The following is a 24,939-nucleotide window of genomic DNA, read 5'->3' as shown; positions in this document are numbered from 1 at the left end:
CCATTTCACCCAATACGATCTATTTGTAGAGTTAGCCATTGCTTTAGCAAGGATATGTCTGCACTGTGGTAGTATATTTAACTTATGGAATTCATTGTGTCCAGGAGTCAGGAAGTCGAGTGATAATGGATTTCGATGAATCACTTGGCCATTGTTCATGTAAAGCCTTCCTGGGACTGGTCTGAGTGGAATACGTAGGAAACTGGCTCTCACTGTGCAGAGTCGAGGTGACTCTCACTGGTTCACAGGGGTTATTATAATAATCCCAAATTCTCTCTTTTGTAGTAGAGTGGGAGAGATGTGTAGGCTATCAGAGGATAGTGTTAAGCATTTACTGCACACAGAGTTAAGGAGGAAAGACACTCAAAGTAATCGGACAACAATTTATAAAAAAAAAAAAAGATTTTTATAGGAATTTAGAAACAGATCATCATAATCAGGTAATTACTTTGAGATAGTGATTTTTCAAGAGATGGAAAATGCACTGTATTTGTATCTTTAAAGTGGTAATGTTATTTTATGGAGAAAAACATCTACTGCATATGGTCACTTGTCAAAGACTTACGGGACTGTTATCCTAGACTTAAGGTAAGTAGGGGGCAAGGCCTAAGTCAGCACCAACAGGTCACATCAGTCTGCTCTGGGGCGGCAGGTTGCAGAGGTGCTTTTCGGCATTGGGTGCCCCGTTAATTTCAATAGGAAACTGTCCTGTTGAAAAGAGTCTGCAAGCAAGGGGGGGGGGGGGGGGGGGGGGGGAAGAGGCAGCCTGAATGAACCGACAGGGGGGCTCAGGCCTGGAGTGTCTTGGGCACACAGGGCCACCATGAGTATGCTCAAACATGGGATGGGGGGCTCGTGTGCAGAGGTACTTTGTCTGGCGGGGTAGCACTGTTGAAGACTTTGGCGGTTCTCGGTCCCTGCAGAAAGAGGCTGAACGTGGCGACTGGGGGAGCAATCTGGCCAAACCAAAGGATGGGCTCAACTCCTGAGTCTCAGGATCAAGTTGGCACGGTCACATCCCCCAGACTGGGGCTATGGAGCATGGGTGAAGGTGTGCTTCAAGGTGCCAGGTAAGGGTCGGTCAGAGGCTCACTCTGGGTCTTGGTGACCTGGGGAAGAGGGCAGCAGGGCAAATCTTGGGGCTGGTGCATCCTGATGTCCTACATAGCTGTGTGTGCTTTGTACTATTGGAGTCAGGAATGGACTGCCAACAAGCCTTGGTGCTGTACTGCTCCAATACCCAGGGTATTGGTGCTGGCCGGCTCCTAGGGGTCCCGGTGTCTCCAAACTTGGCAAGGAGACTGATCTGACCTCCTGGAGCACAAGGCCTTTCTCCTGTCACACTGCTCCTTCGTGAGCCTGATGGCTAGCAACACGGTGGACCGGCAGATGCTTTGTGGTGCCTGCAAATGCAGGGGAGCAGTTCCTCTACTCCAAGGGAGATCTTTCCCAGTTGTTAAGGTGCTGGGCAGTCCTCCAAGGGTTTTGGTGAGAATGTCCAGCTCTTGGCCAAGTCGGTCCCAGCCATAGTCTAAGTGCAAGCAACCTGGCAGGGTTTTCGCCAATCCTTGGTGCAGGTCCAGGGTTCCGAATTTCACCCCACACAAGATGGTGAAATGCTTTCTTTTGTGTGCACTTCAGGCTGTCCACCTTATATGTGTGAATAGCCTGAAGGTGAAATACCACCTTGCATAGCTAATTTCCAGCCTGTCCTGGTGCCACATGGGCTCAGGGCAGGGGGTGGCGTCTTCGAGGTCTGGGGTAAGCCAGGCTCACATATCAAGCTAGAGAGCTCTTTGAAGCTCCCTGCCTTGACATGCAAATTTACAGACTTCGCATACCATTGAGATCGATCTAGGTATAGGCAAACCCTGGCGACAAACCAAGCACACAAATTGTAATAGTGAGAAGGTGATTTACCTCATTACATGTCCCTGTAAGAAGAGGTATGTGGGCATGACGACCAGGAAGGTCAAGCTCAGAATAATGGAGCATAAAAGCACCATCAGGTGCAAAAAGCAATCGACCCGCTTGACCAATCACTTTGTTGCACTCAGGCACAAACCGGACGAGATCAACTGGACAATACTTGAACAACCCTTCATTCCATCGCATGTCACCGACATCTCAACTTTTCTCTTTAAACGAGAACAGTGGTGGGTTTATAAGATACACAGTGACACAGTGGGGTTGAATGAGGCCATTCCTTGGACTTCCCTCCGTTGACATTTGCAATAATAACCTCCAGGGTTGTGCTTAGTTCAGAGATTATGGTTATACCTGGCCTCGTGGATTATTGTTGGCCTTATGGCATAAGCCGGTGCGGGTGGTGAGCTTCTCATTTCTGCCCCCCCAACCAATGATGTCCGCTTAAGTGTCCTTTTTGTATCCCTTATATTAACATTCATTATATGGGTAAGCGCAGTTGGTTTTACTGTTTGGTGTTTTGCTTTGGTCTCTGGGCCCCTTGATCAATATCATGGCTCACGGTTCATTGCCAGCCTCGCATAATTATGCTCACTGGTATCTGTGCATTTTACACTTGACTTACTGTTGGGCATTGTCCTGGCGTTCCGCAATTAATATCTTGTTCAGGGACAAGCCCGAATTCAAATCTGACAGTTTCTATATACCCGTGTTCTTTTAAATGCTCTCCTGATTACTAGGATTGCGGTCCAGCGCTACCCATGGTTGCCATATCCACTGTAGTTTATCAGGATCTGTGCCATTAGCTTCGTACTAATTAGTTCAATGTGGGACTCCAACTACATATCCCAGAAGGCGTGAGGAATGGACGCAGTCCCGTGTTCCCGAGAGCTCGAGAAACCACGGTCACATGTTTTGGTTCCTCCCTTTGCCCCGCCCCGTAGGATAGCTTCCGGGTGCTTGCCGGCTATATGATGATGCGGTATACACGGCCCCAGTACCGTTCGGTACAACTAGGAAGACCGCCTGGGGTAGCAACGGCCAGGTAGGCCACAGTCTATGTGTATTATCAGCCAAGAGTTCGCTTCCAGTATGCTCTCCAATTTTTACGTGTTTGTCAACTTTTGCGCGTTTGAGTTAATTGTCGAGACATCCAGTGGCATCATGCTCAGTTTTTAGCTAGTCTCTGTTCGGAGAATATTATGCTCAGTTTTGAGTTCGTCTCTTGTTGGAGACTACTACTCACTTGCTCCACTCGGATTTAGCATCTACACGAGTGTTTAGAGCGCCACCCCGCTAGGTATATACTGTGTGGACAATATCTACTAATATACTTTTTGTAATTATTGTTTACACCACCAGAGGTGGCGGCCCGAATCCGAGCACTTTGACCATCCGATCCTTCACTGTTAATCGAGTGATGGGATCATATTACAACGTTCTAATATTGTCGAGCCAGGCAGTGGGCTGGTTGCACCTCTGGTTCATTTATTGGCCCCTACTTGTACAATAGTTCTGTTGTGGTGCATGTGAACTTCCCACACTCCAGCTTTATCTTTATTGTTGAAGGATTTGTAGACATACATGGTAATCAGCCAAGTTTTTGTTGTTTGTTTAAAAGATCATAGCACTATCAATGAGATCTTTTTTCTATACTAGTTTGTCTTTGTCTGTTTTAACAGAGCGCTGCCTCACGCCCGGAGTTGTTACCAGGAGTGGGGGCGACCATCCCCGATTTATTATGGGTAAGCAGGCATGTTGTAGACCTGACGGCATCAACTGTGTAAGTCACTACATGCTATGCCTCCAATCTCCTTGCTGTATTGATATGTGTTCCTTGTGTTTTTCCTTTTTTATCTTGCACAGGTGACTCATGAGAACCCCTGCAGTTCCACTTACTACTAGATGAGTAGGTATTTCTGTCGGTGGTATCGTTCCAATTTAGTCTAGGTTGAGATTTTTCTCATCCTTTTGTCATTTTTGTTGCAGTAGTAACATTTGGTCCTGAAGAAAGCCACGATCACAGGATTTGATCTCTAATGGCTGAAACATGTTGACCATGTTTTTATTTTTTGTCATCTAAGGATACTGAATAAACATATTTTTCTTTAAATAGTCAATTTTAACACACTATTCACTCACACTGCACTTTCCACACTGTTCCACCACACGTCAGGCAGTTTCAGTCTCTGTTCAGATAGGTCCATCTAGGGTGTTAAGTCAAAGAAAAGATCCGCAAGCTCCTCCTTTTACATTCATGCAGGAGTTGTAGCTCCTTAACCACACCAGGTGTGGTTAAGAGGAGGCCCCAGATGATGAAGCATGCCACTCCGGTGGGTGATGGGACTTCGTCCTCTTTATGAGGACTCTTGTTTTCTTACAGCATTCAGACTTGCGGGTATTAGCATTTAGCATGGTCTCTTTAGACCCACGGATTCCTTGTTTTTTTGATGCAAATTTACTAGCCATACTGCTGGAAGAGGTGTAAACAGCTCCTGCTAGAGCAGGCATGTTTCCAACCTCTGAGAGTAGGGTTCTCACCGCTTAGGGGGTCAGAAACTAGTCTGTGGTAGCAGGTTGGACAGGACCAGTCAGCACATGAGGACTAGTAGGGGGCACCTCTAAGGTGCCCTCTGGGTGCATGTATTAATAAATCCATCACTGAAATCAGTGAGGGTTCATTAATACAAGTTTGATACCAAACATGTGTTTCAGTGAAGCCATTATGTAGCTGGGAAACTCTTGTTGACCAGTGTTCAGTATATACCTTAAGATGGCTTCCCTGTTCACTTGCAATATCCAGCAATGGAACTGGACATTACAGGGGCACATCTGCTCATGCAGATATGTTCTCACACGTGCTATAATGCTTTAGGGCTCCAAGGCCTGCTGTAGAAGTGACTTACATCTAGCCCATGCAGTCTTTGACATGGCACTCAGGAGTAGGTCATGATGTCTAACATGGTTTGACCATTGCAGGCAGCCTGTGTGGAATTTGTATGTGGGTCCCTTAGGGTGGCAAAAAATATGCTGCAGCCCTTTAGAACCCTCTTTAGTACTCATGCTCTAGGTACCAGGGGTACCATTCACTTTGGACTTATAGGGGTAATAAAGTCCTTTGCCAATTGTGTACAATTAGACATCACCTTGTTTTAAAGAAAGGGCATGCAGGTCTGGTTAGCATGCTTCATTGCACTACGAGTCAAAGGGAGCAAAAAAGTGGGGGGACAACTGCAACAAAAATAAAGTTTCCTTCACAATGGATTTCTGTTTCGACAAAAGGATAAGTTCTGCCCACCAAAATTGTCTTGGCCATGCTGGGTCTATTAGAATGATTCAACACCGACCAAAAGGGAGAGGTTGGGGAACCAAAGGGAGAGGTGCAAAGGCTTATGCAATTATTCCCGTCCAAGCAATCTGAAATGCGTTTCCCCCACAAGAGAGAAGTAGCAGACAGGCCTACAGATGGGTTCCCCAGTTGCAGAATTTGACAGCTGCATGAGGGACAGTTCCAACTCGTGGCATTCTTTTATAGATCTGCTCAGATAATCTGCCAACTGATTTGTACCCTGCACATGAACTACCTTTAAGCAAATTTTTACAATGCAAGATGCAACTCCAAATATCCTGCATTTTCTTCGATAGGAGGTACGGTTTTGTTCCTCCTTGTTTAGGTAAAAATTGTGGTCGTATTGTCTGTGCAAACCAGTACAGTAGATCCTTTTATTCTTGGAAGAAAAGCATGCAGTACCAAGAATACTGCCCTGGATTCCAAAAAATTTAGGTCTCCTGTTCTAACTGCGTGACTAATTCCCACTCATTTTGAGGTCTTGGAGATAAACTCACCATCCCTCCATAGACGCACCTGTTATTACAAAGTGTGGCGATTTGTAGCGGAATGTTAACCCCCTGGAAGTATTTTCTTTCATCACCCACCATCAATTAGCTGTTTTCATTTCTGGTGTTACCCTAATGACATCTTTGAATGTTCCAGATACGGAAGTGGTTGTAGGAGAGTAGGATCTGCTTCACATGGGTACCCCCACTTTTTGCTGGTGTTTCACGGTTTTTCGACTTTAGTCTGGCTGTGGCCCTGTTAATCAGGACCACAGCCTAGCTGCTTCCTCTCTAAAATGGTTTGCATGTACATTAGGTACATATCGAATTGGATTCTGGAGTACCTTATAAGCCCTGGGTAAGGGTGTGCTTGCACCCCTTACAGTGGTATAGGCTACACATATATACACACACACACACACACACACACACACATATAAACCTATCAGTCACTCCTATGGCAGGCCTTGACAATCCTGAAGGCAGAGTGCTTGGTTTTGTGTGAGAGGGTGCCCAAGCATGAGCTGAGCCCCTCTGCAGCTTTCGGAAATCCTTCCTTATGGCTGTTCTGTGATACAGCCATACCATACACTCTCAAGTGCATTATAACCTCGCGGTAAATGCTAACTTTGGAATGGCTGCATCAAAACATGTTGTGTTTGGTGTCAAATGCTTCGGAATACTACCCCCTGCCAGTTCTGGCGGCAGAGTTAGCATTCCACCCTTCTAGAGGGAGAGACATGTTCACACTGGTCTAACCCGGTAGGACTTTCCTGAGCCCTGGCATCACAAAATGGATGCCTCTGCCACAGACACGGGTCTGGCCTCCTGCTGCTGACCAAAACTCCGGCAGGTGAGGCCTGGACAATAGGTTTCCTGTCAGAGAGGTGTAACCACCTCCCCAGACAGGCAGATGTGTATTGGGACTGGGCGGGAGCACTCTCTGGTGATTTGAAGTCCTGCACTGGGGGCACACTTGGTGTCCCTGTGCATAGTCCAGTTCAAACCGGTTGCAGGGGCTACCTGCCTCTGCTTTGGCATGAAACTGGACAAAGGAAATTTGTGTAACCACCCCTCTTTCCTAACCCTCCCATAGGTGGGTCCCTAGAGTATGTCCAAACCCAAACTTAGTACAAGTATGGGAACCCAGTCCTTGCGACTTTAGATTACCCTGGACGAAACTCTGCAACATATATCTTGGACCTTCGATGTTCTACTTTAACTAGAAGACTGAAGAAATCTCCTGTGGGGTCAAGGAGTGACTCCCCTGCTTGGCAGGCACCAAAGAAGCAACTGACCGGTCTGCATCGCTAAAGCTTCCGCCGGACGCCAAAGTCTATGCATCACCAGAGGTGGATTTCCAGACTTCCGCGAGGCTACCCTGAGTCCACAGCAAAGCTGAGGCCCGTGGCTATCGTAGGTGACGTGGAACCGTGACCCCTGGACACCGTGAACTTTTGCAGCAACACTGTCTTCCTGGTCCTCCTCCAAGTTGTGCTTTGGGCTCAGAGTAGCCCCAGCCTTGAGCACCTCCTGCACCGAAGATTGCTGGCCTCCACTCCACGAGTGACCCGTGGGCCTGTTTCAAGTGTGACCGCTCGAGGCTCCTTCGCGATCACTAACCCGTTGGCTAGCAGGTCCCCACGAAGGTAACTCCTCTTCTACTTGGGTTTTCCTGGTTGCTCCAGACGTGCCCTGACTTACCCTCGCTGGGTGAGTCCCTCAGACCTTGCTGGACTGCACCCCTGTCCTTTCTCTGAATTCCAGTGACTTGCCGTTGCAAAGGCTTGTTGGGTCCATTCTGGTCGCCGACACCGCAGCACTCGACAGACTTCATGGGACAGCTCGAATCCGGCTCGTGGACTTAGTCAATGCCTCCTGGACCTCGTGGCTGAGGAGTCAAGACACCCATCAACTCACCTGAAGCACCCGACATCTGTGGGCATTGGTCCATCTTGCCCAAGGTCACTGGCTAGTGACCCAGACTCTGTCCCCTCTACTTTCAGGTTCCTTCCATCCTAGATCCAGGTTTGGATCTCTTCGGACACTTCTCTTCACGGCAGCAGCACTTCTTTGCAGGCTTCCATTGCAATCGACGACGCGACCAGAGACCAAAAGACACCTATGCACCCAGCATCCCTGGGTGAGGTAACTAGAGTACTGCGGTGCTCCCGTGGGTGCTATCCCCAGAACTTCTTAAGTCCAAAAGGGTTTGGCCCTGACTCGATTCTAAGTGTCCCTAATCTTTAAATTTCCAACCGCGACATTGCCCATAGAATCTAACGGGAACCCGCGGTTGTGTTTACACACTGCATATAGTCCCCGTGGGTCCCCTGTGTCACTACCTTGGGTGGTTCCTTGGGGTCGCAGTGATTCTACAGGCTCTAGGCCTCGTGTCTATCCCAGTCGTGGTTCTTATACCACTTTTTTGGTATATGGTTTGGTACGTCCCTAGGGCCCAAACGTGCATGTGCCCTATTACGGATAATTGCTAACTTGTAAACAAAGTACTTCGAACTCCAGTCTCATAAAGAGACTAGAGGGGTGTGTTTTAACCTAAATACATATATTTTGAATATATACCTGGTGTGGTTGTCCTTTCATTTGATCACTCAAGAGATTATAGACTGGTAAAACAAGCTGCTTTACATTCCTTCAAGAATTAGCCTGAAGGCTGCTCTCCATAGCTACCACGAGGATAGCTTTCAATAAAGGTTGTCTTCAACCTATCACCATAAGGGGTAGTATGGACTGATACAAGGTGTCCACAAGGACTAGTGGACAGCATATATCAGGCAACCTTCTCACAGTGGTCTTATGAACATGCAACAATATTCCCAGGAACGCTTTGTATTGTCTAATTGAAATGGTTTCTTGAAAGCACAGAAGTCGTTGTTACGATTTTATAATTCTCTCCTTGGTAGAAAAAGCCTTCCATACTTTTGCATCAAGGATTGCCCCTAGGAATGTCACTTTTGCACTTGGAACAAGGCAGGATTTTTCTTTGTTTAATTGGAGACCTAACTTCTTGAAGATTTGGAGAAAGACTTTTTGAACGGACTGCTCCCTATTACGATGATGCTTTTGTCAGCCAGTCGCCCAAATATGCGAAATATCTGGTGTCCTTTTCTTCTTAAGCGTGATGCTATAGTAGCAATGCATTTGGTAAATATTTTTGGGGCAGATTTTAATCCAAAACGAAGGACTTTGAACTGGTAGTGACAACCGCCACCTCGAACCTGAGATACCAACTGTGTTGGACATGGATGGGGATAACAAAGTAGGCATCTAAAAGAACTAGTGATGCCCAAAAAACTTCTTTGCCAAAAAATCCCCTGGCTGCAGGAGTTGCTGTATGTCCTGTAGCGTAACCTTTCCCAGTGACTGCTTTAGAGGCATTTGTTGAGCTGTCGCAGATCCTACACCTGCTGCCACTTTCCAGTTCCTTTCTTTAAAAGAAAAAGGTTAGCTTACTAACCTGTGTTTCGGTGCACATATGAAAGCTCTTCTACTGCTCCCTTGAACATAAACAACTTTATCTCTTACTTTAACAGACAAAGGTGTTGGTATGACCTACGGTGAGGTGGATTTCAGGGAAGGTTCTGAATAAATTCCCATGTGTGACCGTGTTGAATGATGTCCATCATCCACCTAATACCTGGCTGGTATTTGACACCAAAGAATCTTTCAACAAAAAACTTCAAGTCTCATGAGGTCATCATCTCAAAAGGTTTATATATCAACCAGGCACGGACAAAGTTAAAATACCATAATGTAGAAAAAAGCACTTAAATGGAAGAAACAAAGTAACTGGGCTTGTTAAATGCCTCATGATAGGTGTACCGACAATGCAAAAGCATGCTTTAGGCATGTTCCGAGATGAGTGAGTTACCCAACTACTAGAGATAGATAACACTTGAATCGAAAGAGTGAGGGGGAAGGAATAAAAAAACAGCCCTTCAAACCCACTATCAAGCAGTTTCCTAGGACAGTGACCCCTCATACATCAAAGAAGTGAATTGGTCATATACTAAAGGGAATCCTAAGGGTGGATGGCCCCTGGACTACCAAAATGAAGCTGAAGACTTCCTGGAAAACTTCCCACTCAAATGGAAAGTAAGGACACCTGCACAGGGAATTCAATCTGATGTGATTCTCAATAAGGGAGATTAGCACGAAATGGCTTTGCTGTAAGGTCAATTTCTAAAGGGAGCAAGATGTGATGAGTGGCTGACCCCTTGGCGGATCTTCATAACAGACAGAAAAGTTGTTAATGTCAGAAAGAGACAAACGTGTTTCTCTCTAAAATGCGGATAGGAAGAGGCAATTATGTACTGGCCTAAAAGAGTTACTCTTAAAATGCCCCCTCCACGTTACTGTGCTAGCATTGCACTGCAGGAGGACTTCATCTATCAAGGAATTTATCAGATTCTTCACACCAAGGGGGTGATTAATACCTTTCTCCTGTGCCTCAGAATTAAAAACTAAGGGCTTAAGGTACAACTGCAAGCACAAAGAAATAGTGCAGTATATGATCCTAGTGACAGTATGGGTAAAAGAGCAAGTTACAATTACAAGTTTTTTGTTTTTTTTAAATTTGGCAGGTTCATTGCTCGAGTCAACATGCTCAGACACTCTCCCATAGCTTGGTTTGACAGTAATGCAGCACCTGTGAAACTCATGCAGTCCAAACCTCTCCACAAAGGCACTAGCATTAGTGATTCAAAATGAGACCCACAAGCAAGAAAATTCTCCTTGCAGCTCTTGGTCTCCTTGTCCATTGTAGGACGATGTCACCTTATCCTTCAAGGAAGGTTCCATCACCACATTACACTGAGCTGGTGAGGTTCCCCATAGCAAATACTCAACTGTCTTGGGGATCCAGATACTTTCTGAACAAAGATTTTGAAATGAATCACTCAGATAAAGTTTCCTCCAAATCTCTTGAGCTTCAGTGAGAACTGGCAGGATCGCTTTGGTGAAGGAATGGTTGCAGTCGTCAGTGCAGATATGCACACATTCTCCAGTGCATTGCCACGTATTTTCAATCATTTAGAGGTATTTGTAATACTTATAACCTGCCACGTAGCAGGGTCAAACAAAATAGTTTGTGATCACTAACTGGTCGGGTTATGAGCTTATTCATGTTGTGAAAATCTTATGGTTCAAGTTTGTATAGCTAACATTTAGGTTTTCAATCTTGTTAACATTACTTTCATTAAAATGTAAAAATGCTGTTTGGTTCATAAAAGGGCGTGAGTCCATATAAAAGGGAAGTACCTATAAAATCTCTAAGCCACCCCATAACCAAAAGAAGCAATCATCACAGGGCTGAAAAGACTGCTTAGAGCACGAGCCTTTAAGAAGAAAGGTTCTATAAATTCAGTATGTGGCTATAAAAACTGTTTTGGAATTACCAAGAACCGCTGGACGCAAAGTCCTGTTAACACTGCTTACAAACAGAGGGTCATAGATGAAAACAACAATATGCAAAAGATAAGCACATTTGTACAGACATGGGTAAAGAGACAGAACAGAAATAAAACAGATTACTGTTTACAGCCTGTAAACTGATCTTTGCAGATACTGCAGCAAGTAAGACCAGTCTTTTTCAACAAAGTGAGAGGACAGAAAGTGGAAGTAAAACTAGTCTAATCGAGAAAGCTTCCTTTATATTAAATACAAAAGAAAAGGTTGGTGTCAAAGCTTCCTTAGAAGGCTTTTAGCTCTAGTTAAAGTCATACCAGAAAGAGAGGGAGTACAGGCATGTGGTACAGACAAATTTATAAGCTTGCTTAGTGGAGAGACAAGTTACAGTACTACCTATCACAGGAGTATGAACAAAAGAGACTGAGATTCTATTGTTTTGTAGGCACATAAATGTTGCAAGGCTCATATACAAAGTTACTGGGTGAATAAAACCATGTATTCAAAGGACAAACCCCCATCTACCCGTTCAGAAGACCTGGGGTACATGGTCAGCATTTGTCTGATCCGTATCTGTCCGTTACGATTTCTCTCAGTTCGCACCGGTCATCAGAAATCAGTATTTATTTGGGGAGATTTTGTCACAATTGAAGCAGGATTAGCCTCATCTGTGTATCAATCTCCCAGGAATGGCACACCATTCTTTTTCCAAAACCATTTTAACTAACGTAACAAGAATCACACCCAAAGTGAATAAAAGAGGTTATGATTGTTGAAATAAAACAAATTTGGGAAGAGCCATGTGGCCAGAGCTCTCACCCTGGGTACTGGTGAACCACGTTGACATTTCAGCATCAACGAAATATTCAGCAATTCTGGGTAAATCACTTCATCTCGCCATGCCCAAATAAGTATGTATTAAAAACAAGGGTGACCCCAATATTTTAGAGAACCTGGGGTAATGTAGTGTATTGGGAAAAACAAAGATTCACTTGGAAATTAGTACCAGTAAAAACAAATATAAAAAAATAAGCAATCTTCAATAATTTTAAGACCGAACAATAACAATTGTCTGAAGCAAAGAATAAGCAGGCAGGTGATGGATACTGTATGACAATATATTATTTCATGGCATGCTTTTACCATTCTTTTGCCAGGATCAACACCAGTTGGAATTCTGCTTTCCGTCATTCGCTGGCTCTATGCCTCATTAGGACAAGCGACCAAGAGATTGACACAGCACCATAGTTCTTCACGATTCGGTCTGTGTATTGGCTGCGTTCCCGAATATCTCCTCCTTCAGGACCGTGCTGGTTAGGCCAGCTGGCCACATGCCTACTTTTATTAAGTAATTGATGCCCCCATTTACTGGCATTGTCATGGAGTGCTTCACCTATCCGGTACTCCAGGACCTCTAGGTTGGTCCCTTCGGCACAAGCCCCTATTCGCTCCAGGCTTCCTATGCCATGCAACCCTATACTATAATTAGAGCTGGCTTAGATGCCCTTTCCTTCAATTTCCGGAAGGTATCACCCACGTGCTGAACCTCCAAGATAGAGTGCTCACACACCGTCCTGATGACGACCTCACATTACCAGAGGTTGACTTGCCGTTGACCTATATAGACTACTATATATTGCAGAAAGTAATTATGGAGTATCATGCTTTTTATTTGTGATTAATGTTCTCTCTTGCTCCTGCACCCCTCTTCACTAAAGTGTGAGCACTGAATATTTATTAAAAACACCAAAAGAATGATAAAAGTATGCAATGAAATAATAAATTGTCATATGATATTCATCACCTGCCTGCTTATTCTTTACCTTGGACAATTGTTATTGTTCTATCGTCAATTATTGAAGATAGCTTGTTTGTTGCTACTGGTACTGATGCCCAGGTGAACCATTGTTTTTCTCCAATATAATAACACGTTCAACACCTGGTTATCTTGTGAAGCACTGATGCCCTTGGGCCGAGATAATGCTATAAAAAAATTGGAAGAACCCCCCCCCCCCCCAATAACCAGGTCTAGGGGGAAAGAAAAAAAACCAAGACAAACCTCATCTTTCTCTGCTTTGACATAACCTCCTTTTCAAACTTCGTTTTCACCTCCAGGTACTGTAAATCTAATTGAAGGCCAATTTTGTCAACTTGACGACGTTCTTGTATCAATAGCTTCAGAGATTGATTCAAGAGCTGAACAAGAGATACAAGGTTCAGCTTTCCAGCTTCATAAATATTCTCTATTTGCAGCTGAAAACAGAAAATGCCAAAAATGGTTAGGAAATAAATGTATGCGTTAAGTGCCACAAACATTCCACTAGTATACATTATAGAGAAGCTGTGAATGTGTACTTAACCAGATGTTACCTACATACGACATTTTGACAACAAAAATAAAATAGAACTTTCACATGATAATACAGCACAAGAAAAGAGGATCCAGACATGCAGTAAAATTCTCCACAAACGATAAATCATGATTTTTAAAGCTTAACATTTACATGTTGGAGCATTTCATAAAACAAAAAAAAAGAGCCCCATACGAATTCCAATTTCTCACTTTGAATGTGACAATCTACTAAATAGTGCACGGGGGGGGGGGGGTCAGGCAGGGGTGTGTGTTAGCCCCCTTCCTGTTCTCCCTGTATACAAATGGCGTTGAAACAGCAGTGGATCAATCCACAGTGGCTGTACCCATGATTAATAGAAAACGGGTCTCCATACTGCTTTATGCAGACGACGCAGTTTTAAATGCAAGAACGGGTCTAGCTCTGCAAAAGCTCTTAAATAACTATGCATCTTACATGGCTTCTTTGCAGTTAAAAGTAAATGAATCAAAAACTTTCATTTGGATAGCAGGAAAGCAACCAAAAAATTGCAGGACGGAAAGAAGAGATTACCATGTCCTTTCTATATTTGGGTGTACTTTTTAACAGGGGGACCTGGACAAACATAATTTTACGTGAAAGAAGAAATTTCTCTTTGGACCTATGTATTTATAATTGAAATTAAATATTCACACATCCCCAACCATGCATACTTGTGTTGTATAAACAAAGACATCCGAGAAGGGACAAAGATTTTTGTTTATACCACACAGGTATGCATGGTTGGGGATATGTGAATATTTAATTTATAAATACATAGGTCCAAGAGGAATTTCTTCTTTCACGTTTACCAGTGGTACCCTGTCTCTTGGTCAGTGGGGTGACTCCTGGTTTTATTGTTATTTCAGTACAAACATAATATTAAACAGATGTAATGCTTTGGAAAAATGTATGGTGGCGATGTTCACCTTTATAAAAAAAAAAAAAAAATTGGGAAGTAACCCACTAGAGCCAAGAAAATATATTCTGCTAAGGCAGTTTCTTCTGCGACATATGGAGCGGATATCTGGGGAATTTCAAAGGTTGATCATCTCCAACGTCTAGAAGATCGCTTTAAAATAACATTATTGTCTTTACCTATTAGCTGTTCAAGTTTTACAATGCACCAGGAATTGAATGTAGCATATATTTCAGATGTCATATCACTTGCCCCAGTCTTTTGGCTTTCAATTTGGAAGAGGGATACACTGGGCCTAACCCAAAGTATCATTAAGGATTGCTTGGCATCCGAAAAGGCCCAGAAGGTACCTTGGCACAAATATACAAAAGAAACATTAGGAAGCCTGGGCTTACAAACTCTTTATAATGAACCTTTAAATTGCCAATCAATCCCTAAAGTTGAAATCAAAACCTGCTTTCAAACTCTAAGGGACAGTAATAGATATGCATCTAATTGTAACAAACCTACGGCAGCACTATACCTGGGACTGCGTTCTGCGTCTGAAGGGTTAAACGCCTGACTGTGGTGACTAATATGCGTCATCGATATGTGCTAGTTAGCTTTAGACTAAACCTCATTCCTTGTATGCTGGGATTTCCCGCAGGAGTACACAATAAATGAACTGCCAGCTTGTCTGTGTGATTGTATTTCCCCTCAGTCCAACCTCCATTTTTTATTTTTTTGTAAATTTTATACCCAGAGCGTAAAAGTACATCTGTCCCAATTTCCAGAAATATAAGCTTGTTCAATGCCGCTCAGCCCTGTACTTTCTTCAAATGTTACCTCACCCTTTTGTTTGTTTTTACCTTTCATCTTTTTAGGTCTCGCCTGGCTTTGCAGCACACATGCGCTCCTCTCCTGCGAGAAATATAGTAAACCAGATTTAGAAAGTGACTTGAATCCCTGCCCCTCTTTCCGATTAGCTTGCGTCATCCGTTATGGTAAATGGTGGCGCGTGATTGGATATCGGGCTTTGTTGTTACCGCCCTTTCACCTTTTGGCCCACGGCGACTGGCCCACGCCATCTTTGTTTCGGTAGCTTTTTTTTTTTTTTAATCACAAGGTGCTTTCTTATTTATTTTGTTCTGGGTTGCGTGGAGAAGGAAAGCTTGGAATGCTATTGTCTGTCCCTCGCAACGCAATCATTCAGCAGGCAGGATTGCAGACAGCAGTTCTCGCGGCACGGAAAGAGCTTAGTCACAAACGCTAGGCGGAGAAGGGCCCGTGAAGCAGCGATGTCATAAAATGGCCTTGCATGTGATAAAAGGAGCCCTGGCATGAAAGAAGGGGCAGAGACAAACACACGCTTCCCTTGGCGATGGCGCTTTCCGGGCCACTCTCTTCGAAAGGCTGGTGTAGTGCACGGCGCTGATGTCTATACCCAGCATCACCTTTGCAATATGATGCACTGGTTGTCGAGTGTGTTCATTGAAGTCCTAAAAGGGACTATACCCCCTCCCCTCAGTCTTCTGCTCCTGCACCTTCACCTCCCCTTCTCCACTATAGCCCTTTCCGCAGTATCAGTGCAGACAGTACAGCCTGCAACACACTCGAAGCCACCCCTTTCCAACCACCCGGATTATACCTAATAATGCACATGCAAGCAGTTGGACAATACCCTCCTTTATTGCTAATATTATTACTAATAATAATGGTAATAATTGGAACAGCAACAATGGGGGCCTTTGAAAAAGCCCCATTGGGGAAGTATTGACAGGGAGAAAAGTATTAATTTGATAAACCTTTCAGTACCTGACCGGTGCCAGTCTTGAGAGAATAGCGCTTAATTGACAGATTTGTTTTCTAGCACATTATTTACATGTGCAGACTTACCAACGCACCAGCACATGGAATAATCCAGACACAAACTGGAGTCCAGGAACATGGACCCACGCACAGCCAGCACCGCTCATAAAAATGCGTTTCCGCATTGAGACTGTTGATTTTTGTCAGTCATGTGAGTTATTACAAAACAAAACCGCTCTGCTCGTGACAAATTGTTATTGGGTCATAGAATGGAATGTTGAGTGGACCAGCAAGTATCACCCCAGTTACCATGCACCCCCTACGCCTCTAGACGGCCCAGGGTACTCTTCTCCTGTTGCCTGTAATTCAGATGGTGAACGCCTATCTGAGTTTGTATGTTTAATTAGCCATTCTCGCCTGCAATTGGTATGTGTGTGTGCGCGAGGTCACCTCCAATGCACATATGGGGCCATATGTCTGTGCATGCGCCTTCTCCTATTTCACAGAGTATGTGCATACGTGCCTCCGTGCTGACAGGCTGTAATGCACCTATCGAAGTATACATTTTTGCTTCTGTACAGTAGGCTTGGTATCTTTTTCCACAACATATTTATGTATGATACACCATCAATGCTGAATTTACAATATGTGTTGGTGTTGCATTTGTTGACACTCGTGAGCACATTTGTATTTACTTTTGAAAAACACGAGGGGATTTGCACGCCTGTTGTACAGGGTATGCCTATGTTAGGGACCATTTTTGGTTGATATGTGTCTCTCACCGAGATATGACATAGTGTTCCTCAGGGCTGTTATTTCAGATTTATGTATTCACACATTTCTCTCTCTCTCTCACGCACGTGTGCAAGTGCGCCCAGCCCCTCCCGTCTCAGACTGTTTATGATAATTGAATCTCCGAACAGACTTGCTCCTATAAGCGAGAGACAGACAGGCGTATCTCAAGCCACGTGTGTTTTTATTTACACTTATTACACAAATACATACGTCGCTAGTATGTAGCACATTATTAAATTGTAATATTGCAGACCGCTGGAGGGTTCCCACTGTGGCGCCTTCGCAGGCTGCACACAGAACATACTTTGCCACGCCTGGACATGTACGGATGCACCTGGAAGACACACTATAATTATATTTCTAACCAATCGTCTTTTCAGTAACCAATAACGCGCAGTAATTGATGACAATGGATCTCGGGAAATGGCAACGAGGAACGCATGGACGGAGTGCAAACTGTGCCTCGGGTTACATACCGTTACCTGATTTAGGCTCCTTAATCAACTGAGCCAGGGTCGGACTGATGTGTAGGGTAACCAGGCATGGAGGGCCCCAGGGCTGGTCTGGCAAGGCAGCGTATGAGCTGTTTTTTCTGGCTGTTTGTTGGCCTCTTATTGTCCGCTAGGCCAGGATTTTCTGTTGATTTTCCCAATATTAAAACAAACATTGCCTGCAGCAAGGCAATATCCATGAAGACTTCCATGCAGTGAGCCAAACAACCGAATTTGAAAACATGGGCCACTTTGAGCCTAATTCACTAACGAGGGGCACTTTTATCTTGTGCCCAGGCCTATCTTCTGTCCCAGTTTGACCCTGAAGCACAAGTTACTACTTGTGTAACGATATATCTGTAAGATACATTAGTTAGTGATAGATTCCTTACCTTAGAATATCCCCAGGCGTCAGACTGGATCCTGAAAGTTTCGCTTAGCAGTACCCCTGCGCGTCAGTAGGTAGCGTTGTGCGGCTCCGTGTCAGTCACTGGCGTCGTAAGCGCCGAGATGACGCCACGGAGAGTACTTAGGCGCCAACCTCAGCCAATTCTCAGACATTTTAAGTGCAGTACTGCCATTAAAAGCATACGGTGCTGGGAGTTTGTCATTGCGAAGTCCACAGCACCATAATGGCTTTACTGAAAACTGGGAAGTTTGGTATATAACTTCTCACCACATTAAACCCACACTGATGGCAGTGTGGGATTTATTGAAAAATGCACTCAGAGGGGACCCCCTGTAAAACAATCAGCCTCTGGTGGGGTCCCTGACTGGTACACACCGGCCTGCCACCACAAGACATGTTTCTGGACCCCTGGGGTGGGAGCCTTCCCTCCCTGAGCCCAGAAACAAAGCTTTTCCTGGGTGGAGGTGTTCACACCTCCCCCAGGCCGGGAAGAGCCAACTGTGGCAGTGGAGCATCAAAGGTCTTGCCGCCTTTGTAAAGCGACCCCCAGCCTCTCCTACTATCAGGAGCAGACTGCCTTCCCGTCTCCCCTCCTTTTCAGTGGGGAAAATTAGCCAGCCCGAAGGTGTGCCCACCTCTGCCAACCCCACCCCTCAGCTGGGGGAGGAGAGGTGAAGCCCACTCTTCAGTGAGCACCATCTTGCAGATGGCAGGCACTCCACCAATCAGGTTAAGAAAACGATGGAGGGTAGTGCCTTCTTAATTGGTCCACGTCAGTGGATAATCAATATCAGAGACATTGCTCGAATGAAGATCATTTGTGTTATTTTTATTTATCTTTTTATCAAAGGAGCGCAAAAATTTCAAATTGTGAAGAGAAAAACAAAAGCCGACACGTGTTTCGCCCTAGTGGCCCATTGGCCGTGGGCTTTTTCAAGGCGGTGAATATTAATCAACACAGTCTTCCTGTGAGAGTAGAAAAGACGTCTCTGCGGTCCTCGGGAAAGTCCACCAATCAGGCTTAGAGATAGTGCCCACTCCCCTACGTGTGGTGAGCTCATCAAGGGTGTAGTCACCCTAGGGTCAGTAGCCCATTGGCTACTGACCTTGTTACCCCTAAAACACCCCCTAAATACAGTATTTAGGGGGCAACCATGAACCCGGAAGACAGATTCCAGCTACCTACGAAGGACGACAAAAGAAGACTCCCAGCAGAGCAGACTGCAGAGAAGAACTGACTTGGCCCCAGCCCAACCGGCCCGTCTGCTGTTTCCAAGGATCATGCACCAAAAGTCGCCTTGTCCTGCAGCCAGCGACCTCCAGAACCCTGGGTGGGCTGACTGCCTTCACTAAAGACCAGATCACCAGTGAACAGCAGCTCTGTTCAAAAGAAACTCCCAAAACAGACAGCCTGCTGAGGACAAGAAACCCAACGCCTGGAACCACCACTGCACCAGTCGCCTACAGCCCGAATTACAGTGGCTCACCGGTACCAGTGAGGTCCCCCAGCGCTCCAGAGTCCAAGTCCACTGTGGGTTGACCCCTCCAGGTCTCCCAGACGTCACCTGCAGCCTCTGCACGGAGACCACCAACCGCGGGTTGATTCCATATTGCTAGACGGTAGTGCACTCAACACAATTAGTTCAACGGTCCTGACGAAGTGCCATTGACCCCTTAGGGGCATTTCGGGCACGAAACATGTTGACAACTTACACCACACAAGCCCTTTAGGAACATTACTCCCAAATAAGGGCTCACACAAAACTTTTAATCTAGGCTAGAGCTACCTAAATAATAAATACTTTACCTAAGTAGGACTGCTCCATACCTATTTTAACCCACCTTACACCTTGTGCACTACCCAGCCCCCACATCCGCACACACCTTACGGCTTCTTCAAAAGATCTCCAACAAAGAGCCCCGGCTTCGGGAGCCCATCAGGCATTGCAGCGCCGGCCTGACGGGGGGCAAATGCCCAAATGATGAAGCATGACATCACTTGGGGTGTGTGAGGGCATTACGAAGAAAGACCTGTCTTTCCCCCACTTACCTCAATTCGACGAGGAACTGCTCATCCTTCTTTCCCTAATTTCATTAAAAAATGCACCACACAGAATCTATGATTTTGTTGCACAAGTTCATTAGAAAATGGCACACATTGTCAGTAGATATGCTCTCTATAGTTAAAATGGAAAAACTCACATTGTCAATTTCATTTGCAATGGTGTTAACCAACAGCCTTGGAATATTCACAGAAGCATCAGTGCCATCAAGTGTATACTGATCAACGTGGCCTGTAATCACCAAATCCACAATTTCTTTTTCCTTTTTCAGAGAGGTCATGATTTCCATTATTGAGGCCCACATGGATCGTACCTTAAAAAGAGTAAAAACAAAAAACTATGGGAATGTCAAAAAACATACGCGTAATTAGTTATTTAAACTATGTATGGCAAAGTGCAATCATTAGTGGAGACGATGTGGCCTAGCGGCTAGAGCGGTCGACCTCGAAGATGGGGGAACAGGGTTCGAGTCTCGGTAGGGACACTCAACCTGTGATTCTGGGCAATGACAATCTCCCCATGCCTAACAAAAAATTAATGAGTTAGTCTGCAACACATTTGGTGCTCATGTAAGGCTCTTTGATACCTTCGGGTCAAGTTCGCACTATATACAACAACAAAAATATTTTAAATATCCCTATTGAGTCATACCACTTACCATATAGCAGCAGTCATACAAGACAAACCACAAATTCCATGCCAAATGCCCAAGAGCTTTAATCTCCAATTTAAGTTTGGGAAAATCAGATAAAATCCTTTGCTTTCAGCCAAGATGTACAAACTGCTTAGCTGATCTGTGAATGCTTCAGTGATCACAGCCCTCACCAACTTTGGAAATATGGTCACATAGACCAAAGAAAGGCATTATTCCGTAATCATGAAAGATTGTCTCGATCCCACCTATCCCCCCCATTCCAAAACTCTGAGAGGGGAGTTCTGTGCAATTGTATTGCTGCTTGTGTCACCAACTTGCAAGGCAAAAATAGATTAGGTGTCAATAGATGACTGGACAAGCAGCCAGACACCGAGTGGAAGTGATATAGATTTTGACTCTAAGACTGGCATCAGGGTTTTTCTCACCCTCCCCAAATCTGGCCCATTATCACTCCATACTTAGGGGGTCATTAGGATGGCGAGCGAACTAACCTAGCGGTAAAGGGACAGACCGCCCGCCTGCATGCATGCCAGCGGTCCCGCCACCCCAATTATGATGCGACCACCACCGCAGAGAATCCGCCTCCAAAAGGCAGGCGGAGAGGCCCATTGTAATCACGACGGCGGTGCTTGCACGGCACCGCCGCAATAACTGCTTAGTTCCGGGTTCCGCAAGGCGAGCGGAAAAGGTCCGCCTTGCGGAACCGTGGCAGTCGGTCTTTTCGACCGCCGCAGAGTAGTGATTCCCACCGCCATCCTAATATGGCAGTGGGTAAATCACCTTTTGATGGCAATCCGCCAGCTATCGTAATCAGCCCCTTAGTTCTTTCCCACCAGGCAAAAGGGAAAACATTCTGTTGTACTGTTTATGAATATCAAAGATATTGAATTCATGAATAACGCTCCAGGCACCCCCATTACACCAAAGGCATAGTTAAGGCTGCTAATGTGGACTCTTACTACGACTTTCAGGTCAAAACAAATAGTGGTTACTAACATTGCAGGCAATGGAGCATTTAATTTAATGTGACACTCACTTCAGCAAAATAATGTTCACAAAGCAATGACAGCATACGACTGCGAAACATGTCATATAGCCTCTGATCAGAAAGCTGTACACATGCACAATTACGCAAACAAAGTAGCATAAGTTGGTCAATTTTACATTGCTTTAATGGCACATTGTTTGCATATGTAGTAGAATTAATGACTATTTTGTCAACAAAAACCTAAGATCTAGGTCTTTACTTTTTCCTTGGACAATTTACCCTCAACAGTCCCTAAGGGCCTGCAAGATACTTATGCTTGCATTCCATGAACGTATGAAGGTGCCTCATATGCCCTGCAGAAATAAAAGCCTCCGTGGACTCAAAGTTAATTATAAGTGTCCAAGGGACTAGATTATGGTAATTACTGCCAAATCATTTTGGTGGCATTAGACGTGCTTTGTAAAAATTAAACATACTATAAGTAGCATCCTTAATAATAGAGCAACAAAACTATGAAATAGATGCACAAGCACATCCTTAATCAAGACTAGGCAGCTACAGAAGTTTAAGTTGTAAAGAGGAGGAATGGGACTGAATGGAATACAAGCAGACACCTACCCTCTGAATGCTCTCATTTGGATTTTGACATCCGTCATGCTTTTCTTCCATCCTAATACAAAATAAAAACATACTCCAACATAAGGAAAAGATAAAATCTGGCACTATGCCGCAAAAAATTAATATGATTTTGCTTTTAAGGATACATACTTTAGAAGCTGGCTCTGCAGAGAGGCGCTTTCAGACCTCAAATCTCGGATATGTTTTGTGAGGAGCCTGCAAGAAAAAAAGAAGCAAAAGTACACAGAACACAATTAGCTGTTTTTTTTTTTTTTTTTTTTAGAGGTCCAACCACTGATGGGTTATATTGATTTTAAGAAAGGGCTTTGCGACTGCAACAGTTTTGGGAGAGGAGGCCAATTTAAAATAACAGTCTCAGGGAGTGCGCTCCCTCAACTCCCTGGTCAATGCTCAGATGCACGAGGCTTAGCCAACAAGGCAAGAATGAAGCAGGCATTTTCTCTAAACTGGAGACCAGTGACTGCTGGAGGAAATTGGTATGTTATGTAAAACTACTTGTTGCAAGACTTCATGACAGGCAGTGCAAAAGCAAATTGAGGAAAGCAGGGATCGGCATCATTAAAGATGGTCATCTGAACTAACTAGGAGTGCAACATCAGTGTGCATTTTACAACTCTGATTAAGTGCTTACATCAAAATACTAGCCAGTGTTACTAGTCTCAGAAAAGCAGTAGTGATCCAACACAGGGAAAAAAGAACACTAAATGTCCTTACTGGTGGCAGTGCTCCAATAACACTAACTCAAGATCACTAACTTTAGGCTCAGGTCTAGGTTTGCACTGTATTAGATTTAACAAGAAAACTATTTCCACTATCCTCCTGTGTACTGCTTGCTCACCATGTACTGCAAATGTTTGAGATTTATTTACTTGGCGACATGTTTGCTCAAATAGCAATCACTCAAATGTTTTAATATTTTTTTTTCTTATTTTTTTATTTATTTTTTACTCACAGCACCTGCTAAGCCCCATCTGAACTTCAAATTATTGCATGAAACAGATCATATAATAGTTCCCCACAAACAGTAAAACATTTTTTTTACGGTTTGTGCATTTCCAAGTTGTAGGCACTAATGAAAAAGGATCCAGAAGAATAATGCCAGGACTACAATCAGTGCACCATTTAGCCAAACTCTGGAGCAAAAGCAAAGATTTCATGTATGTAATGGAATGGACTATTACTCTGACAATACCGACCTCATCCAACAGATGGGGGAAAATGATAAATGATGTTTTCTGTCCAAGAAAACATAGATGAATCCTAATGACCACACATGGAACAAATAAACAAGCAATGTCCTAAAATTGTGAAAAGACCCATAAGCACAGCTGGGACCCAACCTTCCATCCACCCAATCCCTGAAAATTCAAAAACAAATACCTCACCAAGACTGGAATAGTTTACCAAAACATGGACTACAAAAGAAAATACTAGGTCAGTCAAGTTCCTCAACTCATTCCTTTAATGGGCAATGTTTAGGGCTAAAATGCTCATTTGTAGCAAGCAGCACACCCAACTAAAAGGGCTGCACAACAAAACATGAAAATTGTCATGGTCCAACAGTGCCCCAAAATCATCTGCCGAAATTGGGGGAGGTGAGGTGGGAATCTGGACTATTTGCGTTCATAATAGAAAACATTTTTCTTTCACCCACTGCAACAATATAACTTACTGTGCTTTTCTCTTGTATTCTTGAAGAACAGCATCTTCTTTTTGCACGATCTGGAAAAATTGGATTTGCGCTACTTTGTTTCTTGCAACTGCAGTATAAATATCTTTAGGCTTTGTATTCAATGAAGCAAAAAGAAAGTCCTCTGCGGATAAAATGGAATTCTATGTTAACCAGAGTTGGAACAGGGGTGACTAGCATACTTCAAAGGTCCTGAAACATCTAACTGCCTCTGAACCTACAGGTCTAGTAACTCAAGTTGCTAGACCCACCAGTCTTTTATATAGACACTTGATTATTTATCACGATTACTGCATTAAACAGGGGTGCTGGCTATTGCAACTAATGCAGGGATGCATGTTTACCCCATAGTCGCAGTATCAAATTCCATCAGGACCACTCAACTTTCATCTTCTGAGGCTGCTAAAGCTGTACAATCTAGGCACTCATTAGGACTGGCCCGGATGGAGATGCAATAATCCGATACCCAGAGGCCTGGAATTTAGACGTTGTAATCATCACCTACTACAAGTGCACCTTTTAAAATGGGGCACGAGGGGATTTTGGTACTTTGTGCACCAAAATTTCCTTGAGCTGGTACTAACCTGCCATTTCACCATAGTAAATTGTTGGCAGGTCTCCACTACCAAAATGTACCTGGGGAAAAATGTGAGATGCTGTATTCACCTCAATACTCCGGATTCTGTCACCAAGAGTCATTATATTCACATGCTAGCAGGGATTGACCATAGGTGGTGGTCAGAGAATTAAGTAAGTAGACCATACCATAGCAGTGCAGCGATCAGCCATCTACACAGAAATAACAGCTTCAAGTTCTCCCAGTGTGTCCCCAATTAAATTACGCCGGACAGGCGAGACACGCCCCTTGCAGATTTTCACTTTAGATTTGGGCTTAATAAACCATGACTTCATGTCTCTGCTTTTGGTAGAGTAACATGGTTTT

The 24,939-nt window shown here is 44.3% G+C and overlaps 1 protein-coding gene and 1 non-coding gene across 3 annotated transcripts in view; both read right to left on the bottom strand.

Annotated features, from left to right (window-relative positions):
* Positions 1–24,939, bottom strand: part of HAUS6 (HAUS augmin like complex subunit 6) — a 184,029-nt gene that overhangs the window by 119,003 nt on the left and 40,087 nt on the right. For both annotated transcript variants that reach the window (XM_085634713.1, XM_085634721.1), the window contains exons 5-9: positions 23,979–24,120; positions 22,436–22,501; positions 22,286–22,337; positions 20,164–20,337; positions 13,250–13,443 (exon numbers count right to left, since the gene is read on the bottom strand). In XM_085634713.1, coding sequence (XP_085490839.1) covers positions 13,250–13,443; positions 20,164–20,337; positions 22,286–22,337; positions 22,436–22,501; positions 23,979–24,120 — 628 coding nt within the window. The remainder of the gene's footprint in view (positions 1–13,249; positions 13,444–20,163; positions 20,338–22,285; positions 22,338–22,435; positions 22,502–23,978; positions 24,121–24,939) is intronic.
* LOC146866219 (small Cajal body-specific RNA 8) lies at positions 11,747–11,876 on the bottom strand. The gene has a single exon (XR_014977647.1).

This window comes from Triturus cristatus, chromosome 2_1 (genome assembly GCF_964204655.1).
Source record: "Triturus cristatus chromosome 2_1, aTriCri1.1, whole genome shotgun sequence".
NCBI classification, from domain to species: Eukaryota; Metazoa; Chordata; class Amphibia; order Caudata; family Salamandridae; genus Triturus; species Triturus cristatus.
Note: the sequence above shows the minus strand (reverse complement) of the source record. Positions and strands in the feature narration are given on the sequence as shown.